This window comes from Erpetoichthys calabaricus, chromosome 1, assembly GCF_900747795.2.
Source record: "Erpetoichthys calabaricus chromosome 1, fErpCal1.3, whole genome shotgun sequence".
Lineage (NCBI taxonomy): Eukaryota > Metazoa > Chordata > Cladistia > Polypteriformes > Polypteridae > Erpetoichthys > Erpetoichthys calabaricus.
Genome location: NC_041394.2, coordinates 21,673,828 through 21,697,070, shown reverse-complemented (window position 1 = coordinate 21,697,070; position 23,243 = coordinate 21,673,828). Strand labels below are relative to the sequence as shown.

At 39.5% G+C, this 23,243-nt stretch overlaps 1 protein-coding gene across 1 annotated transcript in view; it reads left to right on the top strand.

Moving 5' to 3' along the window:
* coq8b (coenzyme Q8B) overlaps positions 1-23,243 on the top strand; it is a 65,767-nt gene that overhangs the window by 1,619 nt on the left and 40,905 nt on the right. The window contains exons 2-6 of the mRNA XM_028796167.2: positions 1,947-2,137; positions 8,751-9,101; positions 10,490-10,556; positions 22,342-22,419; positions 22,646-22,765. Of these exons, the coding sequence (XP_028652000.1) occupies positions 1,952-2,137; positions 8,751-9,101; positions 10,490-10,556; positions 22,342-22,419; positions 22,646-22,765 (802 nt within the window). The 5' untranslated portion in view covers positions 1,947-1,951. The remainder of the gene's footprint in view (positions 1-1,946; positions 2,138-8,750; positions 9,102-10,489; positions 10,557-22,341; positions 22,420-22,645; positions 22,766-23,243) is intronic.

The window sequence follows — 23,243 nt, the reverse complement described above, 5'->3', positions numbered from 1 at the left end:
CTCGGAACCCCTGCAGATTTTATTTTTTTCTCCAGCCGTCTGTAGTGGGTTTTTTTTTTTTTTTTTCTGTCCTCCCTGGCCAGCAGACCTTACTTTTATTCTATGTTAATTAGTGTTCCCTAATTTTAATTATTTATTTTCTTTTTCCTCTTTCTTCATCGTGTAAAGCACTTTGAGCTACATTGTTTGTATGAAAGTGTGCTATATAAATGGTGTTGATCGTAAAAAGTTTAATTTATGACTGTAAATGTTGTGCATGAGAAATGCACATTTTTAGGATGTAAGGATCTCTTTATAAACGACGTTTGCAGTTCTGCCCTCGGGCTGTAAAATGACCAAGCTGTCTGCTGAGCTTACTTTTGAGCATGCAACGTACAGTTGGCCATGTGAGAAGCAATCATGTGTCAAGTCAAAGACGGCTTTGAAGCGGTGGAGTAAAAGAAAAGGCAACAGTCACGAGGAGGGAGATGTGAGGAAGTAAGGAAACCCAACAATGTCAGCCTTGAAGCGGTGGAGTAAACGAAAAGGCAGGAGTCCCCAGCAGGAAGATGTGAAGCAAGTTGAACAATAACAGGCTTGAAGTGGTGGAGTAAAGAAGAAGGGAGCAGTGATGAACAGCTGAGGAAAGTAAGGAAGCGAGTAAGAAGGCACATGAGCGCAGGATGGCGTTAATATATATATACGCAGGGAGTCAACCACGTGGTAGGTGCGCGGACAGCCACCGTGCTGAAAAAGGAAGGGGGACCGGGGGTGGCCCTCGTGCGTCACTGCCGTGAAATAAATCGTCTGTTAACGGAAATAAGGAATGAAACCGAGGTCAGATCCGAAAGTTCATTATGGCATAATGGTGAGAACCACCAAAAAGAAGACGTTATTTTCTAAAGTTCGTTATGGGGCACGGCACAAAATGAAACATACTTAACGTTTGTACAGTAAGTACAGTGTAAAGGATGAGCATGGGAAATTTGGGCTTCCTACGTATATTGGAAGTCGCAGAAATAGTGAGGACGCGTTTCCACTAACTATATATACAGTTTAGGGGCACACCCGTGTTTTTTTTCCCCCCCTTGGGTGTTGCAATAAGACATGAAACATACCTAACTTTTGTAAGTACTCTGCAAGGAATGAGCACGCGAAATTTCAGCTTCCCACCTATATGGAAAGTGGGAGAATTACTGATGAGTCAGTGAGGGCTTTGCCTTTTACAGTATATGTATAGAAACCATTTCACATTTTATTTACTTAACCGAGTGCCACCTCCTGCAGAATATGCAACATTCTCAAACCTGCTTAATCCATTTGACAGTTGCTGGAGAGCCAGGGCCAGTAAAAGCAGTACCAGCTCTGGATAGGGTGCCATACGTGGCCATTTTGGAATAAGTAGTTTACGTAATGTTTTTAGTTTTTTTGGTTTTTGGGACACAGCGAGAAAATGCAGAGTACACATGGACAATGACTAGGTGCTGTATTTGATCCCAGGACACTGGATGGGGCTGTGCTAAATATTATGCCACCATTCAGCATTGGTAACTTGCCAGATGGCCCAAGCTAGCTGTTCAGCTCTCCTCTGGGTTTGAATTATACCTCAGGGCAAGTCTCATTTTCAAAATGTCCAGAGGTTCTGCTTCCACTATGTAACTCTGGATGTTCTGTCATATTCTATCCTTCTACTTCTCCGCCTCTTTACTAATTATTTAAGTTAAAAAGAGTTTACATAAGCTAGATCATGCTGTTTGTCAAGAAAGTCCTGAATATACTGTATGATTCAATGAAAGCATCTGTTTCTTGGCTTATTCTTTGTATTACCAGCATTACCAATTTACAACTGGAGGAAGTGTGAATTAAATGTCAAAAGGTACAATTGTTCTGACAAAAGAACTCCTGGGAAACTTTTTTTTTTTTTCCTTTCAGCCTTTTTTCAATTTTTTTCTCTTAACGCTGTATAGGTGCCATGATGCTAGCAGAGCTGGTTCAAGTGTTGCGAGGGGCTAGCCTTGTTGGAAAGGCTTTTGCCCAGATTCAAGGGGAGCAGTTCAGACTGATGGCATGCAACTCCACACTGGCCACTGGACTTAAAGTTGTTCAACAACAGGCAGAAAACTGTCTCAGCACCATGCTAGTGGAGAGAAGATACCAGGTACAAAAAAAAACAACATATTTTTAATATTCATTTCTTTTTTTTTTTTTTTCCCAGTTACAGATTTCTGTTGAGTTCTATGCCCTGATTCTTAGTCAGAGTTTACAATTTTAACAAAATGTTCTCTGTAAGTGTGCCCCTAGACAGCAGTAAGAAAGATACATTTACATGCAGTATATTTGTATTGAAGAAAATTCACTATGATCTCGGCATGAGAAGGTTGTTGACCATCATCTATAAAGGGCTGGCCAGGCTACTTTGTTTAAACCATTGTATGACACAGCTGCATCTAGATATCATAGACTCTTTAAAACCAGAGGCTATACTGCGGTCCATTTAGATGTAGCTTTCTTGGCCAAGACTGCATCTTACTGATATTGCATAGTGATGAAATCCCATGGGACAAGCATACAAAATGATATTTGCATGAATGGCAGAACAGTCCACTTGCATTACTTTTCTTTGTATTGGTTATGTAAGAAACCAGGAGAGCAGAGTAGGACACAGACTTCACTTTCTACACTGGCAAGATTACAGCAATTGTGTAGTTGAACAATTGAATGAATTTACACAGGTTCCACATCAAACATGGCAACACAGATGTTCCTGTAGCAGTCCACTTCAACAGCCATGGACACTGTGAGAGGGACTTTAAAGTCACAGTGCTTATGGGCAACTTCAGAACACAGCAAGAGAGAAAAGAATGGAAAGTTAAACTCATGCTAAAATTTAACACATTACAACTTGGTTTAAATAGAGACAAGAGTTTTATGGCCAGATATGAGGGTTGTTTGCATCTCTCGGACTGACACAGGCAGCCTGTCTACAGACCCACGTTTTATTAAAAAACTCCTCGGAAAGTTCAAAAGACGTTGTTGGACAGTTATCTTATCCAAAGATCTTGCCTATACTGTACATTGTTCTCCTCTCTTACTAAGCAAATCTTAGCCTGAAGAGGTCTATTAATTTTTTACTTCTAAGATGTCTCACTTGAAGGTTTTCCAGTGTTATTTGTCCTTGTGTCTATATAAACACAGGGAATTCCAGTCTCTCTGTTACATCTGGCTTGAAGAAGGGGCTTGAGTTGCCTCGAAAGCTTGCATATTGTAATCTTTTTAGTTAGCCAATAAAAGGTGTCATTTTACTTGACTTCTCACTACATCCATAATGGCTAACATTGTACAACATCCTTGTACTAGTTCACCTATCAAATGTGATATATAATTCCTACAGCATTTCCTGGGTCTGCACTTGGTTATTCCTCCCAATGAGCCATGTCATGTAAATCACTAGTGGGAGGTCCCCAGGATGTATCTTGACCGGATGTCTAAATTATATTAGCTGGAATTTCTCAGTCCAGAGGAAAACCTGTCACAGAGATCAAATAAAGCATTCACCTTGCAAACACTGCCCGATAGAGCCTACATCAACTTCAGATAGTATGTTTACTTCAGATTCCTTTTCAAAGAAATGCTTTTGACAAACCTATTCAGGATAGGACAGGTAGTAGCTCATGCATAATATTTCATAGTATCACAATACTGTTATTTTTGCTTCCAGCTATGTAGCTTCTAAGAGACAGGGTCACCAAGGTTTAATAAATAATGTACAAATGAATTGCCCATATATCTTCTGTATACTACAGTATATTGCAATAGCACTATGTCCTGTATATATGCAATGCACTGTAAGATGTGAAGGCCTGTGTCTTATATTTTTTGAAGTGTTATTATTTACGTTGACCAGCATATAAATGTGCAACACCACACAATCCAGCTCCCTGTAGCATTTTTTTTTTTTACTTTGTTGGTTATTTTTGCCAAATTCTTGTGCACTAGCTGTTGTAGCATTTCCTGAATTACTAATGAGGCAATAATTTGGAACCATTTCAAAAGACGTTGAGAAAAAGTAGTTAAGTCATATGTCGGACATAGCCCGGACACAGACAGACAGACTTCATTTTAAGGTCCCAACACACGTTTATTTACACAATGCACTCAGTCCAAATATGCACAACCCAGTGCTACAGCACCAATCACCCCAATAGTCCAGGCCAGTCCACAATACCTTCAGGCCGCCTCCTTCTCTGACTCTGACTCTGACTCTGACTCTGACTCTGACTCTGACTCTGACTCTGAGACCTCGTCCTCTTCCACCCGACTCCAGCCCTGAATGAAGGGAGGCGGCCCCTTTTATAATCACCCGGATGTGCTCCAGGTGGTTCCCGGCAATCTTCCCCTGACACGCCCCTGTGTGGTGGAAGTGCCGGCTGTCTTTCTGGAAGCACTCCGGGTGTCTCATTTTCTTCTTCCCCCCCAGCACTTCCTGGTGTGGCGGAAGTGCCGGGGTCCCAAGTCCTCCAGGCATATGGACGCCCCCTGGTGGTCTGGAGGAGGCATGAGCCCTCCTTCTGTCCTTCTGGGCGTCCCGGCTGGGTACCACCCCCAGCCACGTGCCACACATATTAGTTCTGATGCTAACTTAACAGATACAGTATCATGTAAAATATGCATAGGCATTGTGTCCTTTGTTAATAGTTTATGTCCTGGCAGGGTCTACCATTTTTTAGTTCCTGACAGCCAAACTATAGGCTGACAAAGCCCAGTGGACTACAGGGTATTTTGGATCTTGGGACCATCCTTGATCTACTTAATCAAAAACAATTAAGAAAATACTGTTCCTTTGTTTTTACTTATCTTAATTGAGTGTTGATTTTAATAGGAGTTTTTAGGGGTGCTACACTGCTGTAACCATTGTCTCACTCATTGGCATGCAGTGTAGCAAATTCAAGCATTAATCCTTGTAAACAAGTAAGAGAAACAATATTAGTCTTCAAACAACTAGTGCAGTAAGGGCAAGAATGACAAAAGTTAGTCGTATACCACAATGTAAAAAAGGCAGGAATGAACATATACTTTGTTATGGATTGAAAAAAGAGGAAAGGACTAGGAAGGCCATTCCACTACTGCTTCAGTGTCCATTACAAGTGAATCATAATTACAGTTCGCATTTTGACCCCCAAAAAAAACTTGAAAGTAACTTTTCAGATACATTGGAAGACCCTTTTTTTTTTTTTTTTTTTTTTTTTTTTGATGGTTAAAAACAAAAGATGGTAGCTATGACCGTTCCGATAACTGTTGTTTCCCTACTATCTCTGAGAATGTAATGTGCTGTATGTAGAATGCATCCTGAAAACAATAGAAGAAAGTGGTCCTTTGTTTTTAGGCAGAAGTCATTTTTGGTTTGGAAAGATTAAAAAGCGCTAGCTGGCCTGCAAAATCTAACAAATGCAGACACTGTTCTTTGTCCCTTCATGAAAGGTACAACATGGTAGCAAAAATGCATAGTTATGCAGCAGATACGATAACATCTAAAGACGGGGCTTACTACAGCTGAAAATATGGATGGGAATGTTAAGCAAGTTTTTGCTCACATTTATAAATGCCTGTGTGATTTGAATGTTTAAACAATCCTCCTGTCTTGTATTTTCATGTGTTTAGTCTTAGTAAACAGTAATTAACCTTTGGAAATCGGATGGCTTAATTGTTATTACATACAGATGTTGCCCTGTCTACAGATAGCACACTCCTAATAAAGTAGAAGTAGAATCTTAGGATAAACAAAATGTTCATCATTAACAGATAACCAAAATTAATCTGTAGTCTAAGTGAGGTGTGAAAACAAAATATGAGAATATACTAATGCACTGTTTAGTTCATTTTTGATGCACAAATACAGTATATGCCATCCAAAAAATTATTTTGACCTTGAATAAGCACTAGAAGGAAAAAAGTGTATGTTACCTAATTCTCCTGTTAAGGATTATATTCTTAAGAAAATTGCATGAAAACAGAATACACTGGGAACTCTAACATAAACTGTTAACAGGAATTGTTTAAGGCATAATAGTACTTTGGACCATAACTTTAAATTCTTGGTAGCTTCTGATTGTTAGTGTATAGTTATATAATTATTTTTCAGTTTAACTCTTCATTAGAAGATAGGACAATGTAGTTATTATATCAGAGGTTACTTTAAATGTTTTATTTCACATGTAAAAAATGTCATTCTAGTAATTGTTGGTTTCATTTAACCATTGGATCCCAATCCCCACGTTTGTCTTTGGTTTTTTTTTTTTTTTTTTTAAATTTATGCTTTCTATAGTGAATGTGCTTATTGACCAGTCAACCCCAACAGTGAAACCACAGACAGGTAAAGTGAATACCATTAATGATTTTGTCACAGTGGCACCTGTCAAGGGGTGGGATATATTAGGCAGCAAGTGAACAGCCAGTTCTTGAAAGTGATGTGCTAGAAGCTGGAAAAGTGAGCAACAGTTAGGATCTGAGCAACTTTGACATGGGCCAAATTGTGATGGCTAGACAACTGGGTCAGAGCATCTTGAAAATGGCGGGTCTTGTGGGGTGTTTACCTGTATGTAGTGGTTAGTACCTACCAAATGTGGTCCAAGGAAGGACTCTCGATGAACCAGCGACAGGGTCATGGACGCCCAAGGCTGATTGATGCGTGTGAGGAGCAAAGGCCTAGCCCATCTGGTCAGATCCCACAGAAGAGCTACCGTAGCACAAGACGCTGAAAAACTTAATGCTGGCCATGTAAGAGATGTGTAGGTGTACATAGGGCATTGCAGCTTGCAGTCGATGAGGCTGCATAGCTGTAAACCACTAAGGCCGGAGTTATACTTCACGCGACGCATGCTGCAGTGGACGCTCCTGCTACGCAAGTGTTGAAGTGTTTATACTTCCGCGCGTACATTATGTAAATTTGGAAGAATCCGCCAGGTGGCACTGTGAGATATTATCACAGTGAGAACATGTTTGGCTTTTGTGTTGTGAATTGCCTAGAACACCCATTAAATTCTGATGACACCTTACCGCAATATCTCTGAAAAGGATGTTTATTGATTAAATCCAGGGATGTGTCCATTCCAGCAAGCATTGGGCACGAGTGAGAAACAATCCCTGGAAGATGCCTCGGCTCATGGCAAGGTGAATACAAGCACACACATACACTAGCGTCATTTTAGCGGCACCAAATCCCCAAATCTGCATATCTTTGGAAGGAAACTGGAGCACACTGAGGAAACCCAGCAGGAAAACATGTAAACTCCAGACAGGAAATATCAGCGACGTGACTCCCTGCAAGACAGCAGTGCTAACGCTCTGCCACTGTGTCACCCCATGTGTGTAATTATTAACAGTATTCATTATTTAAACGAAATTACCGATTTTATCTGTAACATGTAACATACATACTTTAATGCTTTTCATCATGAAAGTGATATCAAGTATAAATCTAAGGATTCTAAATGTGCAGAGAGTTGGAATATCATACATTTTAATGTGCTCAATGTGGTGATCTATTGCTGGCGATTCGCTGCTGTCAGGAGCAGAGGAAGCCCTAGAAAAAAAGATAGCACAGAAGACGGTATGTGAGAATTTTAAAACGTATCGTGTCATTACGATCGGGAATATGCGACGCTTGAATATAAAAGGACCACGAATACATTTGTGTGTCGCCATTTTGCTTCACCACATCGAACCATTTATCAAATATCGAAGCGTACACACCGATCTCGTAGGATCCGCAAAGCAGCTTTTTGTCACATGTAGATAGTAAACCGAGACTCTGATGTCATGTTCCAACTTTTAGCACACTGCGCCCCCGACTTTTTGCTGGTACAGCAACTCATGCACGCGTCGTGTTAATTTCTGAGGACCTGCTCAGAGGACGCATCAAATGAACGCTCAGAACGTCTGGAGTGTTCTGAGTGTGAAGTATAAATGAGCCCTAAGAGTACCCACACTGACTCCTTTCTACTGCTGAAAGCACTTGCAAATGGGCATGTCAGCATCAGAACTGGACCAATGGAAGATGATTGCATGGTCTGATGTGTATGGATGGTTGCATATTATTTATCTTGGGAAGGAATAGAAGCAGGATGCACCATGGGAAGAAGGCAGGTTGGCGGCATCAGTTTGGTACTCTTGGCATTGTTCTGCTGGGAAGCTTTGGGTCCTGGCATTCATGTGGCTGTTACTTTGACACATAACATCTACCTTAACATTGTTGCAGACCACATAAATCTCTTCATGGCTTTAGTGTTCCCTGTGGGCTCTTTCAGTAGACACTGCAAAAATTGTTATGGGTGATTTGAGGAACATGACAAAGAATTGAAGGTGTTGACGTGGCCTCCAAATTCTCCAGATCTCATTTTGATCAAGTATCTGTGGATTGTGCTAGAAATACAAGTCCAATCCATGGGAGCCTCAACAGGCAACTTAGAGGACTTAAAAGATGTGCTGCTAATGTCTTGGTGCCAGATACCACTGGACCCCTTCAGAGGTCTTATGTCTTCCATGCCTTGATGGGTCACAATTGTTTTGTTGAAACAAAGGGGGACCTACACAATGTTAGGCAGGTGGTTTTAATGTTGTGGCTTTTTGCTGTGTGTCCAGTAGATTCTTGAGTTTGTAATCAATGAGAGCTGAAGTACATTAACAGAGTTTAGAAATAAAAACAGCCTGTTATACTGTTATTCAACAAATATTTTCTAATATTACGGTAAAAGTTCTTTTCTTCTTCTTGAAAGTCCCAGGCCCAGGAAATGGAGTTTGCAGAAGACATCCCAATACAGGATGAAGAGGTCATGAAATGGGGGGTTTCGTCAGAAATGTCTTCAAGTTCTTCAGAGTCTGAGACCACAAGAGAGCAAGAGGAGTCCGTCTCTTTACCTAACCAGGGTCATACTTTCCAGAGTAAAGCCCATCAGTTTACAGTAAGGAAAAATTCAGCAGGACCCAATGGGACAGGAGCAGGACAAGTGAGGTCCTACCATCACGAGTCGAGTTTTAGTGGCCTGACTGCAGAAGAGATCAAGGAAGCAAGAGAAACCAGACTGAAGCAGTGTCAGGATAGCCAGAAGAAGCCTGCTCGGCAAAAGGTGGGTTATAGTTAATGGTGCAATTAGTTCTGCACTCTTTAATGGTTCTCCCCCAGCTGCACTGCACCTCCCCTAAAAATTATTGAAATTTTAAGTCTTTTAGTGCACTACTTCTATTTGCACTTTGCTGTTGAATTTGGCAGATTGATCTGGTGTCTGGGGCAGCATACCATGATTTTTGAGGGAATCTTTTATCTTGTTTATGCACATGATCCATTAAAGAGGGAAAGCTTAGGCCATGAGCTGTCTAAGTAACACTTTCGCGGAGGAGGACATGTTAAAAAATGAAAGGGAACATTATGGATGCTTGTGTGTGTTGGCAAGATGTCTTAATACTGTAAAAGATAACTAAAGTTTTCATCACAACTTTCATACACAACTTCTGATTGGAGGGATGTCAACTTAACAGCCGTAACTGCTGAACTTGTCAGTGAGGGTCCGATTACATGACAAGTAATTGCAGGACAAATTAGGCAACCCTGTAATCCTGTTTAGCACAATTTCACATGTCCAAAATGTAATTTATCCCTTTTCTTAGTGACGTACCGCTACATACTGCCTGATATAACTGTTGCTATGTGAATGCTTCCCATGTGTGGCGGATTCAGTTGCAATTTCTGCCTTCCCACCGTAACCAACCACCTTAGTGTTTTTCAATCTGTTTTGCTTTAGACTTATCACAGATGAGCCACTTTTTTGGTTGCGGGGTCCAAAACTCCCAGTTTCCTTATTCCTTGTGGATGCATTATATACATTGTACTTCTGGGTGAGTGCTCAATGCTTCACAGCTCTTGCACATTCACAAGCTGCCCCTACAACTTGAGATACTGTCAGACCTGTTTGGGGCACGCCTCAGAGTTGCTGGGAATCTTGGACTAAACAATTAGTGGTGACGAGATTATGTAACAATTATATTTATATAAGACTGTGTAAATGATAATGATGGAAAAATCGTTTAATGTGACAAGGCCTTAAGAAATCATATGATCAGCACTATGTTTTTTTCTTTTTTTCCTTCCCTAATCTTATTGTAATTATATATTTGTGACTGCATTCATTTGCCAAATATTCATTTATTTGTCTCAAATATAATTCTTACATTTGTGATTTAACTTGTTTGCCATGAATCGAGAATGTGAACTGTCTTGGCTTTCATGAGAGAGATCATTTAGCAGTTGCTTTATGCCTCCAAATGTTCCTGCCAGTCAAGAACAAAGATCATTAATTGGTTTTGTAGCTTTTTACATACAGTAAGTGTAATTCTTTACCCTTGATTAATTTCTGATCATGAAATTAAAAGAGAGATCATGACAGTCACTACTTATAATTGTAATTTAATTTGTATTTGTAGGAGGGTGAAAATTTAATTGCCGTGTTTTCTATTTTAGCTAAGTGAACGCTCACGAGAAAGGAAAGTTCCCTCTTCTCGCATCAGTAGGTTGGCAAATTTTGGAGGTAAGGAAGATCTTCTATAGTTTGGCCTGTATCATTAACTAAATGTTTTTAGGAGAAAAAGAACAAACTTTAAGGAAGGTAGAGTCTAAGCTCAATGTGAGCTGGGTAAACATCTAAAATTAATATCTGTTTTTCAGCTGGATAAATTGCAGTAGGGCTGTCGCAATGCCTGAATTTTTGTTTTCGATACCAATACCATTGAAAATTTATGAAAGTGAACAATATTGTGCCTTTTTCTATAATAGAATACAAAATCTATGAATACTAACAGTAACAGCCTTAACACTAGAATTACCAAAGCCTATGAAAAAAAATCGTAAATCCGGCTCACCTTAAATCCCTTCGCACCTCTCAGTCAGCATCTTTTGTCTTGTAAATGTGTCGATCAAGACAAGCTACAAGCAGCCTGCTGTACCATCCCCCCACCGCCGCAGAAAGGGCAAGAAGTTCTCCCAGCTCAAGTCTTGAGTATCTTGGAGTGAAGTACTGGAGTTTTAGAGTGGAAATAATAGATCGTTATTTGGAACACATGCATTTCATGTGTGTTCCGTGTCTACAGCAATCTATGTAAACACATTGTTAAAACAAACGTTTTTCATGTTTTAGTAATAACTAACAAAATGTCAACATGAATGGTGTAATGTGTGAAGGCTGAAGTCCAAATATCAAATAAACACTTTCACAAAAAGTGCAAGCATAATACAACAGTTTCCATGGTGCAGTGGTAAGAACTGCTGACTTGTAATCAAGATGCTGCAGGATCGATCCTGGGTGTTTCGCAAATTTACCGTTTTGAGTAGTGAGCTACTCTTAATGTTAATATTATTATACAATAAAAACATACATTTCATTTGCAGCTGGTTCATGTCGACATTTTGTTAGTTATTACTAAAACATGAAAAATGTTTGTTTTAACAATGTGTTTACATAGATTGTTGTAGACACGGAACACACATGAAATGCATGTGTTCCAAATAACGATCTACTGTATTATTTCCCTTCTAAAACTCCAGCACTTCACTCCCAGATAATCAAGACTTCAGCTGGGAGAACTTCTTGCCCTTTCTGCGGCGGTGGGGGGATGGTACAGCAGGCTGCTTGTCTTGTTCAACACATTTACAAGACAGAAGATGCTGACAGAGAGGTGCAAAGGGATTTAAGGTGGGCCGGATTTACAAGTATTTTCGTAGGCATTGGTAATTCTAGTGTTTTTTAAAATCCTGGAATATCCATCAGGCAGTACCCAGCTATCACTTAAGTAAACTATTGACATTTCATAAATATCAAAATACAGTGCAAAGAATGAATTTTAATGTGTAGCAGAGATGGAGAACTCTGTATTCTAGAGTTTTGTGTTTAAACAACAACAATAAAAAAGATTTATAATGCTATAGACACTATAGGTCAATCAATGAGGGTCTAATCATAAATGAAAACATACTGAAATTCAGTGAACAGTGACATATACAAGCAGAACTGGTTAACCAAAGAAACAACGGATTGTAGTTGAAGTCCATCTGTTGTTATCATTTGGACTGGAGTAGTTTGTCTGGCTGCCTTTCATTTCCTCATGATCATACCATGTCTCTTTATAACTTTGATTCCCTCTTAAAACTGACATTCAGTGCACTCAAAATACAATTAGGATCTACTCCCATGCAAGGCAGGCAAGGTTTTGTCATGCTCGTGATGGTTCATGTGGTTTTTCTTTTCTCTCTCCCTAATTCTGGTAATCTCTTGCAAGCTTCACATTATCTTAACATGAAGAGATGAAAATGTAGATTTGTTCTGACAAATGCTAATCACGTTTTGGTGGAATACAAGGAATGTGTGATTCTGGGTTTGTCAGGTGATGACATATTTACTTCATCATCCTATCCAGGGATCAGGAGTGCAACACAAGTCACTGTTAAAGTTAAGGCCTCATATAACTTTTATTTTCAGACTGATGACGTGAATGAGTTACTGTATACAGGTTTGGCTGAATCACAGGCTTTTTGGGCATACTGACAGGGAATGTTTACTTAACAAAGCTGTTGTAAAAGTGCAGGATAACCAACAGCAGAAATGCAGTTGAAACTGGGTGGTATCATATTTTTATGAATTCCATTTCGTTGTTAAATGTTTTTCACAGTTAAAGCATAGTTATTTGGTTTTACTGCATGTTGTTAATGTTTAAACTATATGGCATGTGAAAAGCAAAAATTGACTTTAAGGTAACTGATAATATTTTATGCTTTTATATCCAACACAAGAATGTGTATACAAAGTCCAGCTCTCTTGAGGTAGTGGGGGGGGGGGGGGGGGCATTAGACCCACCCCCCCAAAATTAAATTGGTTATGGATATGTATCCAATGAGCCACTACTTTTGGACCCTTTTGAAAGCATAAGGATCATGCTTTAAGAAATAAATATGGGGAGCGGTTGCATGCAAGTATAATTCCTTAATTGAGTGATTATGCTTGGGGCAGTAACCACTTCTGTTTAATTATACATTCAATTAAAACCTCTTCTAATACCTTGTGTTTTATTCACTCACCATCACTGGTGATGAGCAAGAGAGTACTGTAGCTTCTCGAAACTGTTGGTATAAGTTATCAATATTCCTAGAATGGAAAAAGCAGTCACTGGAATCAAAAGCAGCAATATCAACAGGCATCTGATTCACACTCCTGTCAAAGGGTCATCCATTGTCTATGGCCGTAAACTTTTTAATTTATCCCAAAGTTGTATATAAAACATTTTAACACTATTTTGTGCAGTTTATGTAGGTCAATGTTGCATCTGCAACATATTTTCTTCTACTAATACACTTTTAGGATGTTTTAAGCTTTTCATCACTGGTGGCAACTATAACACTTTATTGGTTACTGGTTTTATAACTGACATAAAAAAGGAGCTATAGATACATTTACTTGTGTGTATGTTGTGATGTTTTCTTTTTGTTACCTCATACTACATTTGTAGTACATCATATTCTTACCATTCGCTATACTGTATTTGTAAATTTGTATAGGACATTCATTGTAAAAAGAAGTACACAATATAAAAATCAATTCAACATTGGACAACACAATGTGGTTTTGGTTAATGTTCTTATCTTGCAGCCATTGTTGATGTGGAGGTTGTGCTTTCTCCTTCTGCCCTCCTTTGTCCATTTCCTCTTGTTTTCATAAAAGAATTGTGGTTTCTTGACCCGTATTCCTCAATGTTAACAAACCAATGCAGTCCTCTAAAGATGGTGTCCACACCCCACAATGCAATGCAGTGTTATGTATTGCTCACTCCCTGTAGAACAGGAGGTGCTTGTTTGAAAGCAATATCCATAACTTGCACATTCCTTGTTTTTACTCATTTGGCCAAATTTTGAATGTGCCATTTTTGCTATTTCCAATGTAGGATAATTTGGTACACCCCTATAATAATTTTTTTTTGAAATGTAAATGTCAAATGTTGATGGTTTCTTTACTTGTCAATCCCACACAACTGACTTGTCTTTAAGTGATACCTGCTAAAGAACTGGTCATGTTTCTGCAGTTTATGTCGGTGCTGACTCATTTTCACTGGCTTTCAAAATAACACCAGTATATAACTTGGTATAGAATTGTGACAGGTTCACTCCAACACTGAATATGTGTAATGCTTTTATACTGTAGAGATTTTCTGATGCTGTCCTTTTAAGTGCTGATTCATGATTGATGTGTCTGCAGTCACATAAGGAAGAGCCCAGTCATAATGTCATATGGTACAGTACTTTACCATCATGTCTTTTACCTTGTCACACACATGCAGAATTCAGAAGTGCATAGATCTTTAGATGTACAGTGGTACCTTGAGATACAAGCTCGGTCACGGAATGAATTAAGTCAAAATGCTCGTATGTCAAATCAATTTTCCCCATTGAAATTAATTGAAATGAGATTAATTCGTGCCAGCCCCCAAAAAACCACCCCAATTTTTTGTTAAATGTTTTCAACATAAGAAAAATGTATTTATAATGAACAAATATTGAATACAAAAAAATAAAACCTAATACTTAAGAGAATCTAAAGAAATAAACATGTGTTGGCAGAGCCGATTAGCTTCTTGTATTATTTTTTCTTTCACTTCACTTTTACTTAACTTAATTTTCTTCTTCACTATTTGTTTTACTTTTTTGCCACGCTTTCGTCACTTTCATTCGCAAGGCATTTCAATAGGAACCTGTCCAAGGAGCTTTGTTTCTTCCTCCCCTTCAGAATGTTTCTAAAATGAGTTAGGCAAGTATCATTAAATTGTGCCGCTGCACGACCAGTTGCAACTTTTTCAGGGTATTTCTTTTCAATAAAGTCCGAAACTTTTTCCCAACACTTCCTTCCTCTTACTTGAAGAGATAAGCTCCTCCGCCTCTGGCTCCTCTGCGATACTAATCTCCTGCAGAACCTCCATATGTTGCTGCGTCTGTAGTTCCGTCCGCTCCTTTGTCGTCAGTTCCTCGGAATATGCAGCGACAAGCTGTTTGATGGCTCGTATCTCAAATTTTGGTTCATCACTCAAGGCAAAAAATTGGCCTAGTGACGGCTCGTATCTCAAAAAACTTGTATGTTGGGGCACTCGTATCTCAAAGTACCACTGTATAGCAAAGAAAGAACAGTTCAATGATGGCACAAAATGTGGAAAACGATTAATTACTTGGTTGAAAATCCTTGCTTATGTATGTGTGTGTGTGTGTATATGTGTGTGTGTGTGTGTGTGTGTGTATATATATATATATATATATATATATATATATATATATATATATAATATAATATTTACAGGGCATCCGAAAAGTATTCACAGCGTATCATTTTTTCCACATTTTGTTATGTTACAGCCTTATTCCAAAATGGATTAAATTCATTTTTTTCCTCAGAATTCTACACAAGACACCCCATAATGACAACGTGAAAAAGGTTTACTTGAGGTTTTTGCAAATTTTATTAAAAATAAAAAAACTGAGAAATCACATGTACATAAGTATTCACAGCCTTTGCTCAATTCTTTGTCGATGCACCTTTTTGGCAGCAATTACAGCCTCAAGTCTTGTTGAATATGATGCCACAAGCTTGGCACACCTATCCTTGGCCAGTTTCGCCCATTCCTCTTTGCAGCACCTCTCAAGCTCCATCAGGTTGGATGAGAAGCGTCCGTGCACAGCCATTTTAAGATCTCTCCAGAGATGTTCAATCGGATTCAAGTCTGGGCTCTGGCTGGGCCACTCAAGGACATTTACAGAGTTGTCCTGAAGCCACTCCTTTGATATCTTGGCTGTGTGCTTAGGGTCGTTGTCCTGCTGAAAGATGAACCGTTGTCCCAGTCTGAGGTCGAGCGCTCTGGAGCAGGTTTTCATCCAGGATGTCTCTGTACATTGCTGCAGTCATCTTTCCCTTTATCCTGACTAGTCTCCCAGTTCCTGCCACTGAAAAACATCCCCACAGCATGATGCTGCCACCACCATGCTTCACTGTAGGGATGGTATTGGCTTGGTGATAAGCGGTGCCTGGTTTCCTCCAAACGTGACACCTGGCATTCACACCAAAGACTTCAATCTTTGTCTCATCAGACCAGAGAATTTTCTTTCTCATGGTCTGAGAGTCCTTCAGGTGCCCTTTGGCAAACTCCAGGCGGGCTGCCATATGCCTTTTGCTAAGGAGTGGCTTCCGTCTGGCCACACTACCATACAGGCCCGATTGGTGGATTGCTGCAGAGATGGTTGTCCTTCTGGAAGGTTCTCCTCTCTCCACAGAGGACCTCTGGAGCTCTGACAGAGTGATCATTGGTTTCTTGGTCACCTCCCTGACTAAGGCCCTTCTCCCCCGATCGCTCAGTTTAGATGGCCGGCCAGCTCTAGGAAGAGTCCTGGTGGTTTCGAACTTCCTCCACTTATGGATGATGGAGGCCACTGTGCTCATTGGGACCTTCAAAGCAGCAGAAATTTTTCTGTAACCTTCCCCAGATTTGTGCCTCGAGACAATCCTGTCTCAGAGGTCTACAGACAATTCCTTTGACTTCATGCTTGTTTTGTGCTCTGACATGAACTGTCAACTGTGGGACCTTATATAGACAGGTGTGTGCCTTTCCAAATCATGTCCAATCAATTGAATTTACCACAGGTGGACTCCAGTGAAGCTGCAGAAACATCTCAAGGATGATCAGGAGAAACAGGATGCACCTGAGCTCAATTTCGAGGTTCACGGCAAAGGCTGTGAATACTTATGTACATGTGCGTTCTCAATTTTTTTATTTTTAATAAATTTGCAAAAACCTCAAGTAAACTTTTTTTTATGTTGTCATTATGGGGTGTTGTGTGTAGAATTCTGAGGAAAAAAATGAATTTAATCCATTTTGGAATAAGGCTGTAACATAATGAAATGTGGAAAAAGTGATGCGCTGTGAATACTTTCCGGATGCCCTGTATGTATATATGTGTATATAAAATGTATATGTATGTATGTATGTATGAGGCGGCACGGTGGCGCAGTGGGTAGCGCTGCTGCCTCGCAGTTGGGAGATCTGGGGACCTGGGTTCGCTTCCCGGGTCCTCCCTGCGTGGAGTTTGCATGTTCTCCCCATGTCTGCGTGGGTTTCCTCCGGGCGCTCCGGTTTCCTCCCACAGTCCAAAGACATGCAGGTTAGGTGGATTGGTGATTCTAAATTGGCCCTAGTGTGTGCTTGGTGTGTGGGTGTGTTTGTGTGTGTGTGTCCTGAGGTGGGTTGGCACCCTGCCCAGGATTGGTTCCCTGCCTTGTGCCCTGTGTTGGCTGGGATTGGCTCCAGCAGACCCCCGTGAGCCTGTGTTCGGATTCAGCGGGTTGGCAAATGGATGGATGGATGTATGTATGTATGTATATATGTATATATATATGTATGTATTGTTTAGATTTTTAACAAATATAGCTATTTTAGACAGGATCATAAAAGACGAGCCACAGGCAAGCACCTGTCCTGTGAGGGAGATATCGAGGGAAGGAGCCACTTCTGTATATTCTGAGCAGCCGATGAGAGATGGCTGTAGCCTACCACCTTGCCAAAACTAAAAAGTTAGACAGAAAGAGCCAGCAAGGAAAGAGTTTTCCACATTATCAGCCACTGGCCACATAAATACCAACCTGCCAAACAAACGACAGATGTCCATTTTTTTTTTTTTTTTTTTTTTTTTTAAATGTCAATGATGGAAAACCCATCAATCTTCATTGCAGACGCTAAAGAAGTGTCTTTATAAAAGGAGGACTTTCAAAAATTGGCAGAAAGTAGATAGACTTTTTGAAAGAGCAGTTTGTTGATTTGCAGCAGCTTTACTTTTGGACTCTAATTTCTTCAGGCAAGAAAATTCTTAATGTACTTAGTTCTAAATATTCTTCTCTCTCTTCCGATGGACTTGCACTGGATTGTTTCTGACCTTGGCAGAATGGGTCCAGAAAGTTGGTAAGCAGACGTGCGTAATATACACACATAAATACTGCAAGAAAGAGAAAAGGTGTTTGTTCACTCTGTAATACATTCAGGTATAAAAAATTGACAGTTTTTTTTCTTCAAACATTAATAATTTTTTTTTCCATATTTTGATTTAATAGTGTTTCAAAATTGTCCATCCTGAGAAGATCCACAAGACCACAATTGCTCTGTGCAATTTTTGAATAAACATTGTGCATTTCTACAACTACATGCAGTTTAAAGTGTGTTTTTTTTATTTATTTATTTATTTATTTTTTATATTGGCTGCCAGCTGTCACAGTGCTGCGTCACTGAAGTGGGCAAAGATTGCATGACACTTGATGTTTAAATCATAAATCAACTTTTATTGGTCCAAAATCCATTCATGCAGCTGTTAGCAAATGCTCCTTTGCCTCTGTGGCTCCTTCCTCTGATGTGTGCATTGATACTCGCAACTGCACTGAAGATCCACTACCTTATTCTAGGTTTTTAATATCTGTTGCCTTGTCATAAGTTTTAACAGCCACTTCTTTTCCCTGGTTTAAAAATTATACCACTCAAGCTGCATGTGGACATTGGGACAAAAACAACCCAAAGACTCCCTAGCAATTTTACTATATTCTTGAACTTGGAGAGGTGTCGGCACACTCTTTTAAGAATTACCCAGTGCAGAGGACAGGGTCCCACCTGTGCTTACTGCCTCACTGGCTTTTGTAAGAAGACACTAGCAATCCCATATCTTAGCCACATCACTGGCATATGAGTCCGTTTCGGCATTGTCTCTTCATCTGTGTCATTAGCACAACATCGTTGCATGGTGGTGTTTGCTGCACACAGGTCTTTCGTAGCAAGTAATGAAAAAATGTAAAGGTACACGCATGCACCTTCTGGTGGTTGTGGCTGAGCATGAGTAGACTGCTCCATACTAAAACACACACACACACAAGTCTTGTTTATACATGTTTAATATTTAACAATTTATCCTGTATTGTAACTTTTTCTCTTACTTTTGCTATGTATCCTTTGTTGTAGTTAAAGGCTAAATTGAAATGAAAATATACATGCTTAGTTTGGAACTTAATTATTTGCAGATATCTGGGTTTTGTAACTTTTAATTTTATTTGTTGACCACATGATAAAATTATAGTTTTATATACTGTATATAAATATTTTTTAGGTCCTGCTCAATTTGTACATTTTAAGGCTGTATAGTTTTGATTCTATAGTGAAGCATCTTTTGACGGTAAATTCTCTTAGAAGTGTTTTATAATATACAGAGTGTACATTTTTTCTATATTTATTAATCCCACACAATTGACTTGTCCTTAAGTGATATAGTGACACTCGCTAAAGAACTGCTCATTTGTGTGCAGATTGTTATAAGAGTGGATATACAAAAGATTTAAAATGCTTTAAACAAGGTGTATTAATTTGGACCAAATATGCTGGCTTATGTATATTGGTAAAGAGCAACTCTGCTTGGGTGTCACAGGCATATCAGGAATTTGTCACTGGCCTAAGGTAGTCCTGCAGTCCATAGCAGACTTCATAAAAAGGGCACATGAAGGCTGATGTACACTATGCAATGTAATAGTCAGTCGCCTAACAGTATAATCTTAGAGAGGCCGCTGTTTCTGCCTTATCATGGACCTTCTGCGGTTGATGCTGAACCAGCAGGTTTCCACTCCTGTCACAGAAAAAAACAAGTTGTGGTAGCAATCCATGGAGTTATCCTGTCAAATACCAGGAATACGTACTGGTGGTAATGATGTATAGCGATTTGTGTTTCCATTGCTTTCTTTTAGTTCGTGTTACAGATGGCACAGGTTATGTGAACACCAGACCTATTCCAGTGCATTGTTTCATGACAGCAGTACAGTAATCCCTCCTCCATCGCGGGGGTTGCGTTCCAGAGCCACCCGCGAAATAAGAAAATCCGCGAAGTAGAAACCATATGTTTATATGGTTATTTTTATATTGTCATGCGTGGGTCACAGATTTGCGCAGAAACACAGGAGGTTGTAGAGAGACAGTAACGTTACTCAAACACTGCAAACAAACATTTGTCTCTTTTTCAAAAGTTTAAACTGTGCTCCATGACAAGACAGAGATGACAGTTCTGTCTCACAATTAAAAGAATGCAAACATATCTTCCTCTTCAAAGGAGTGCGTGTCAGGAGCACAGAATGTCACATAGATAGAGAAAACAATCTCTAGCAAACAAATCAATAGGGCTGTTTGGCTTTTAAGTATGCGAAGCACCGCGGCACAAAGCTGTTGAAGGCGGCAGCTCACACCCCCTCCGTCAGGAGAAGAGAGAGAGATGGAGAGAGAGACAGAGTTTGTTTTTCAGTCAAAAATCAATACGTGCCCTTCGAGCTTTTAAGTATGCGAAGCACCGTACAGCATGTCGTTTCAGGAAACAGCTGCACAAAAGATAGCAACGTGAAGATAATCTTTCAGCATTTTTAGACGAGCGTCTGTATCGTCTAGGGATGCGAACAGCCCCCTTGCTCAATCCCCATACGTCAGGATCAGAGAAAGTCAGCGCAAGAGAGACAGAGAAAAGTAAGCAATCTAGCTTCTCAGCCATCTGCCAATAGCGTCCCTTGTATGAAATGAACTGGGCAAACCAATTGAGGAAGCATGTACCAGAAATTTAAAGACCCATTGTCCGCAGAAATCCGCGAACCAGCAAAAAATCTGCGATATATATTTAAATATGCTTACATATAAAATCCGCGATGGAGTGAAGCTGCGAAAGGCGAAGCGCGATATAGCGAGGGATCACTGTATACCCATCTGATCAAAGTCCTTTATAGCCAGATACTGTTTTATACCTCAAGAATAAGAAAGTTCTGCAAAGATTCCAGGAATATAAAAGTAAAATGGCCGCTCTGTGTTTTTTTTTTTTTTTTTTTTTTTTTTTTTTTTAACTAATGCAGTGAGTCTTTCAATATACAGTGGAACCTCGGTTTGCGACCATAATTCGTTCCGGAAATGTGCTCGTAGTCCAAAGCACTAATATCAAAGTGAATTTCCCCATAAGAAATAATGGAAACTCAGATGATTTGTTCCACAACCCAAAACTATTCATATAAAAATGATTAATACAAAATATAAAGTAAAAATACATAAAACAAATTAACTTGCACTTTACCTTTGAAAAGAATCATGGCTGGTGTGAGTGAGTTTCTAAACTCTTGTGGGATTCCACCCAACGGGACGACACACGGAAGAGCATCCCAAAGCAATCGCAGTCTCCCAGTGCTGTAGCAGTTCTCCGTAAAAGCGAATCCGAAAAGATCGCGGACATGCTATAAGCGCCTGCTGTCAATGGATGATACAAGGAACATTATAAATGTGCAGGGCCCTGCCTGACTGCTGTGTCTGTGTATAAATAATCGCGCTGTTGCTGTTTCAAGCTGAATAAAGCTTGTGTTGCTAAAGTACTGAGACTCAGCTTCGTGTTTTAGGGCGCAAGACGGGGACTCGCATGTCAAAGCACACACACACACACACACACACACACACAAGTACACACACCACATATGCACACACACACACACACACACACACAAGCGCGCGTGCACACCCAGTCACAATGCTAATGCTGTAGTAAACACTATACGCTTATACGGATGTTGACAATATGAGTGAGGCACGCCAACTCAGACGGAGAATAGGAGACGATTGCCCCCAATCCCGCAGTGAGAGAGAGAGAAGAACCATTAGCTCAGTTGTGATCACATGACGCTCAGCAGACAAACTACTCGTACTGCAAGACCTCGCTTGTTTATCAGGTGAAAATTTATTAAAAATTTTTGCTCGTCTTGCAAAACACTCGTAAACCAAGTTACTCGCAAACCAAGCTTCCACTGTATTCATTATTCATTAACTGAACCTGATAAGCATTTTAGAATGATTCACCTTTTATAATTTGCTAGGCTTGTGTATGGTTAAAAAAATGTGATTTGCTAAGTAAGTATTCACAGTTTATGCCAGCAGTTTAGCCTTGTGGCTAAAGAAATAGGACATGAATTCACCAGATTACAGGTTCAGATCCCAGTTATTTCAGATATTAATCGGGAGTACAATACATAAACAGCCTTCAATCTAATTGTATAAATGACGTCTTCTACTTTGGTTTATACTGTGAATATAAATTGCTTTGAAGAAGTGCTCATCATTCAATGTAGTGTATAAAATAAACATTTACTGTGTTGAATAATAAACATACAGAGTGAAAGACATTATAGAAGTCAAAAACATACAAATACAACTTATGGTTTTGTCTCTCTCCCGCTCTCTTTTGTTCTGTCTTAATAGGTTTGGCAGTGAGTTTAGGACTTGGGTCCGTTGCAGAAATGGTGAAAAAGTCTCTGAATGGAGAGCAGAAATTAGGAGGTATGAACTGAGAAGGTGTGTGGTGCTATTTTTGGTTTGGCTACTAAAATGTAATTTATATATCTGGAAAGATATGAATGGTCATTCACCCTACTATTATTATTATTACTAGTATTTTCTAATCTACTTTTTCAGCTGTTTGTGTTTTGATCAGTGGTCAAAGAACAGCCCTGCTCGTTTGTGTCTTTTACATATCAGCTCTTCACAGTAAACTTTCTGTTGTCAGAGCGCAGTGCCTTGCTTGATTCACCCATCTTGTCTGAAGCCAATGCTGAGAAGATTGTGGACACACTTTGCAAGGTTCGCGGAGCTGCTTTGAAACTTGGACAGATGCTTAGTATACAAGGTATGATTTGATATTATATTTTAAAGCCTTCCAAGTACAGTGGAAGCCAGACACTTGAAAACATGCAGTTTATAGTGTGTGGGTATCAGACAAGTGTTGCTGTCAATTTGTTTATTAGTATCTTTTTGGAGGAAAACAAAAAATATATATTTATTGTAACAACAAAAGAAAAAAGGTACTTATTCAATGGAACTAAAAGGTACTTGTACAATGGAACTAAAGAATCCAGTTGGAAATGAGCAAAACAAATTGTGAAAACATTTACTTCTTTATAATCTTTTATTATTGCAAATACAGTTTACTGTATCTATTTATAAAAAAAAAAAATAAAAAAAAATCAGCCACTTCAGTTGCTTCCTCCCATGTGCTCAATGTAGCCTGATTAGGTTTTAGCTTCAAGAACCAAGAAGTGGAATAAGCACCTTTTGAAAGTAATTAAATGAATATAGGCTGCCTTCTTTAGTCACTTTCTAACTTC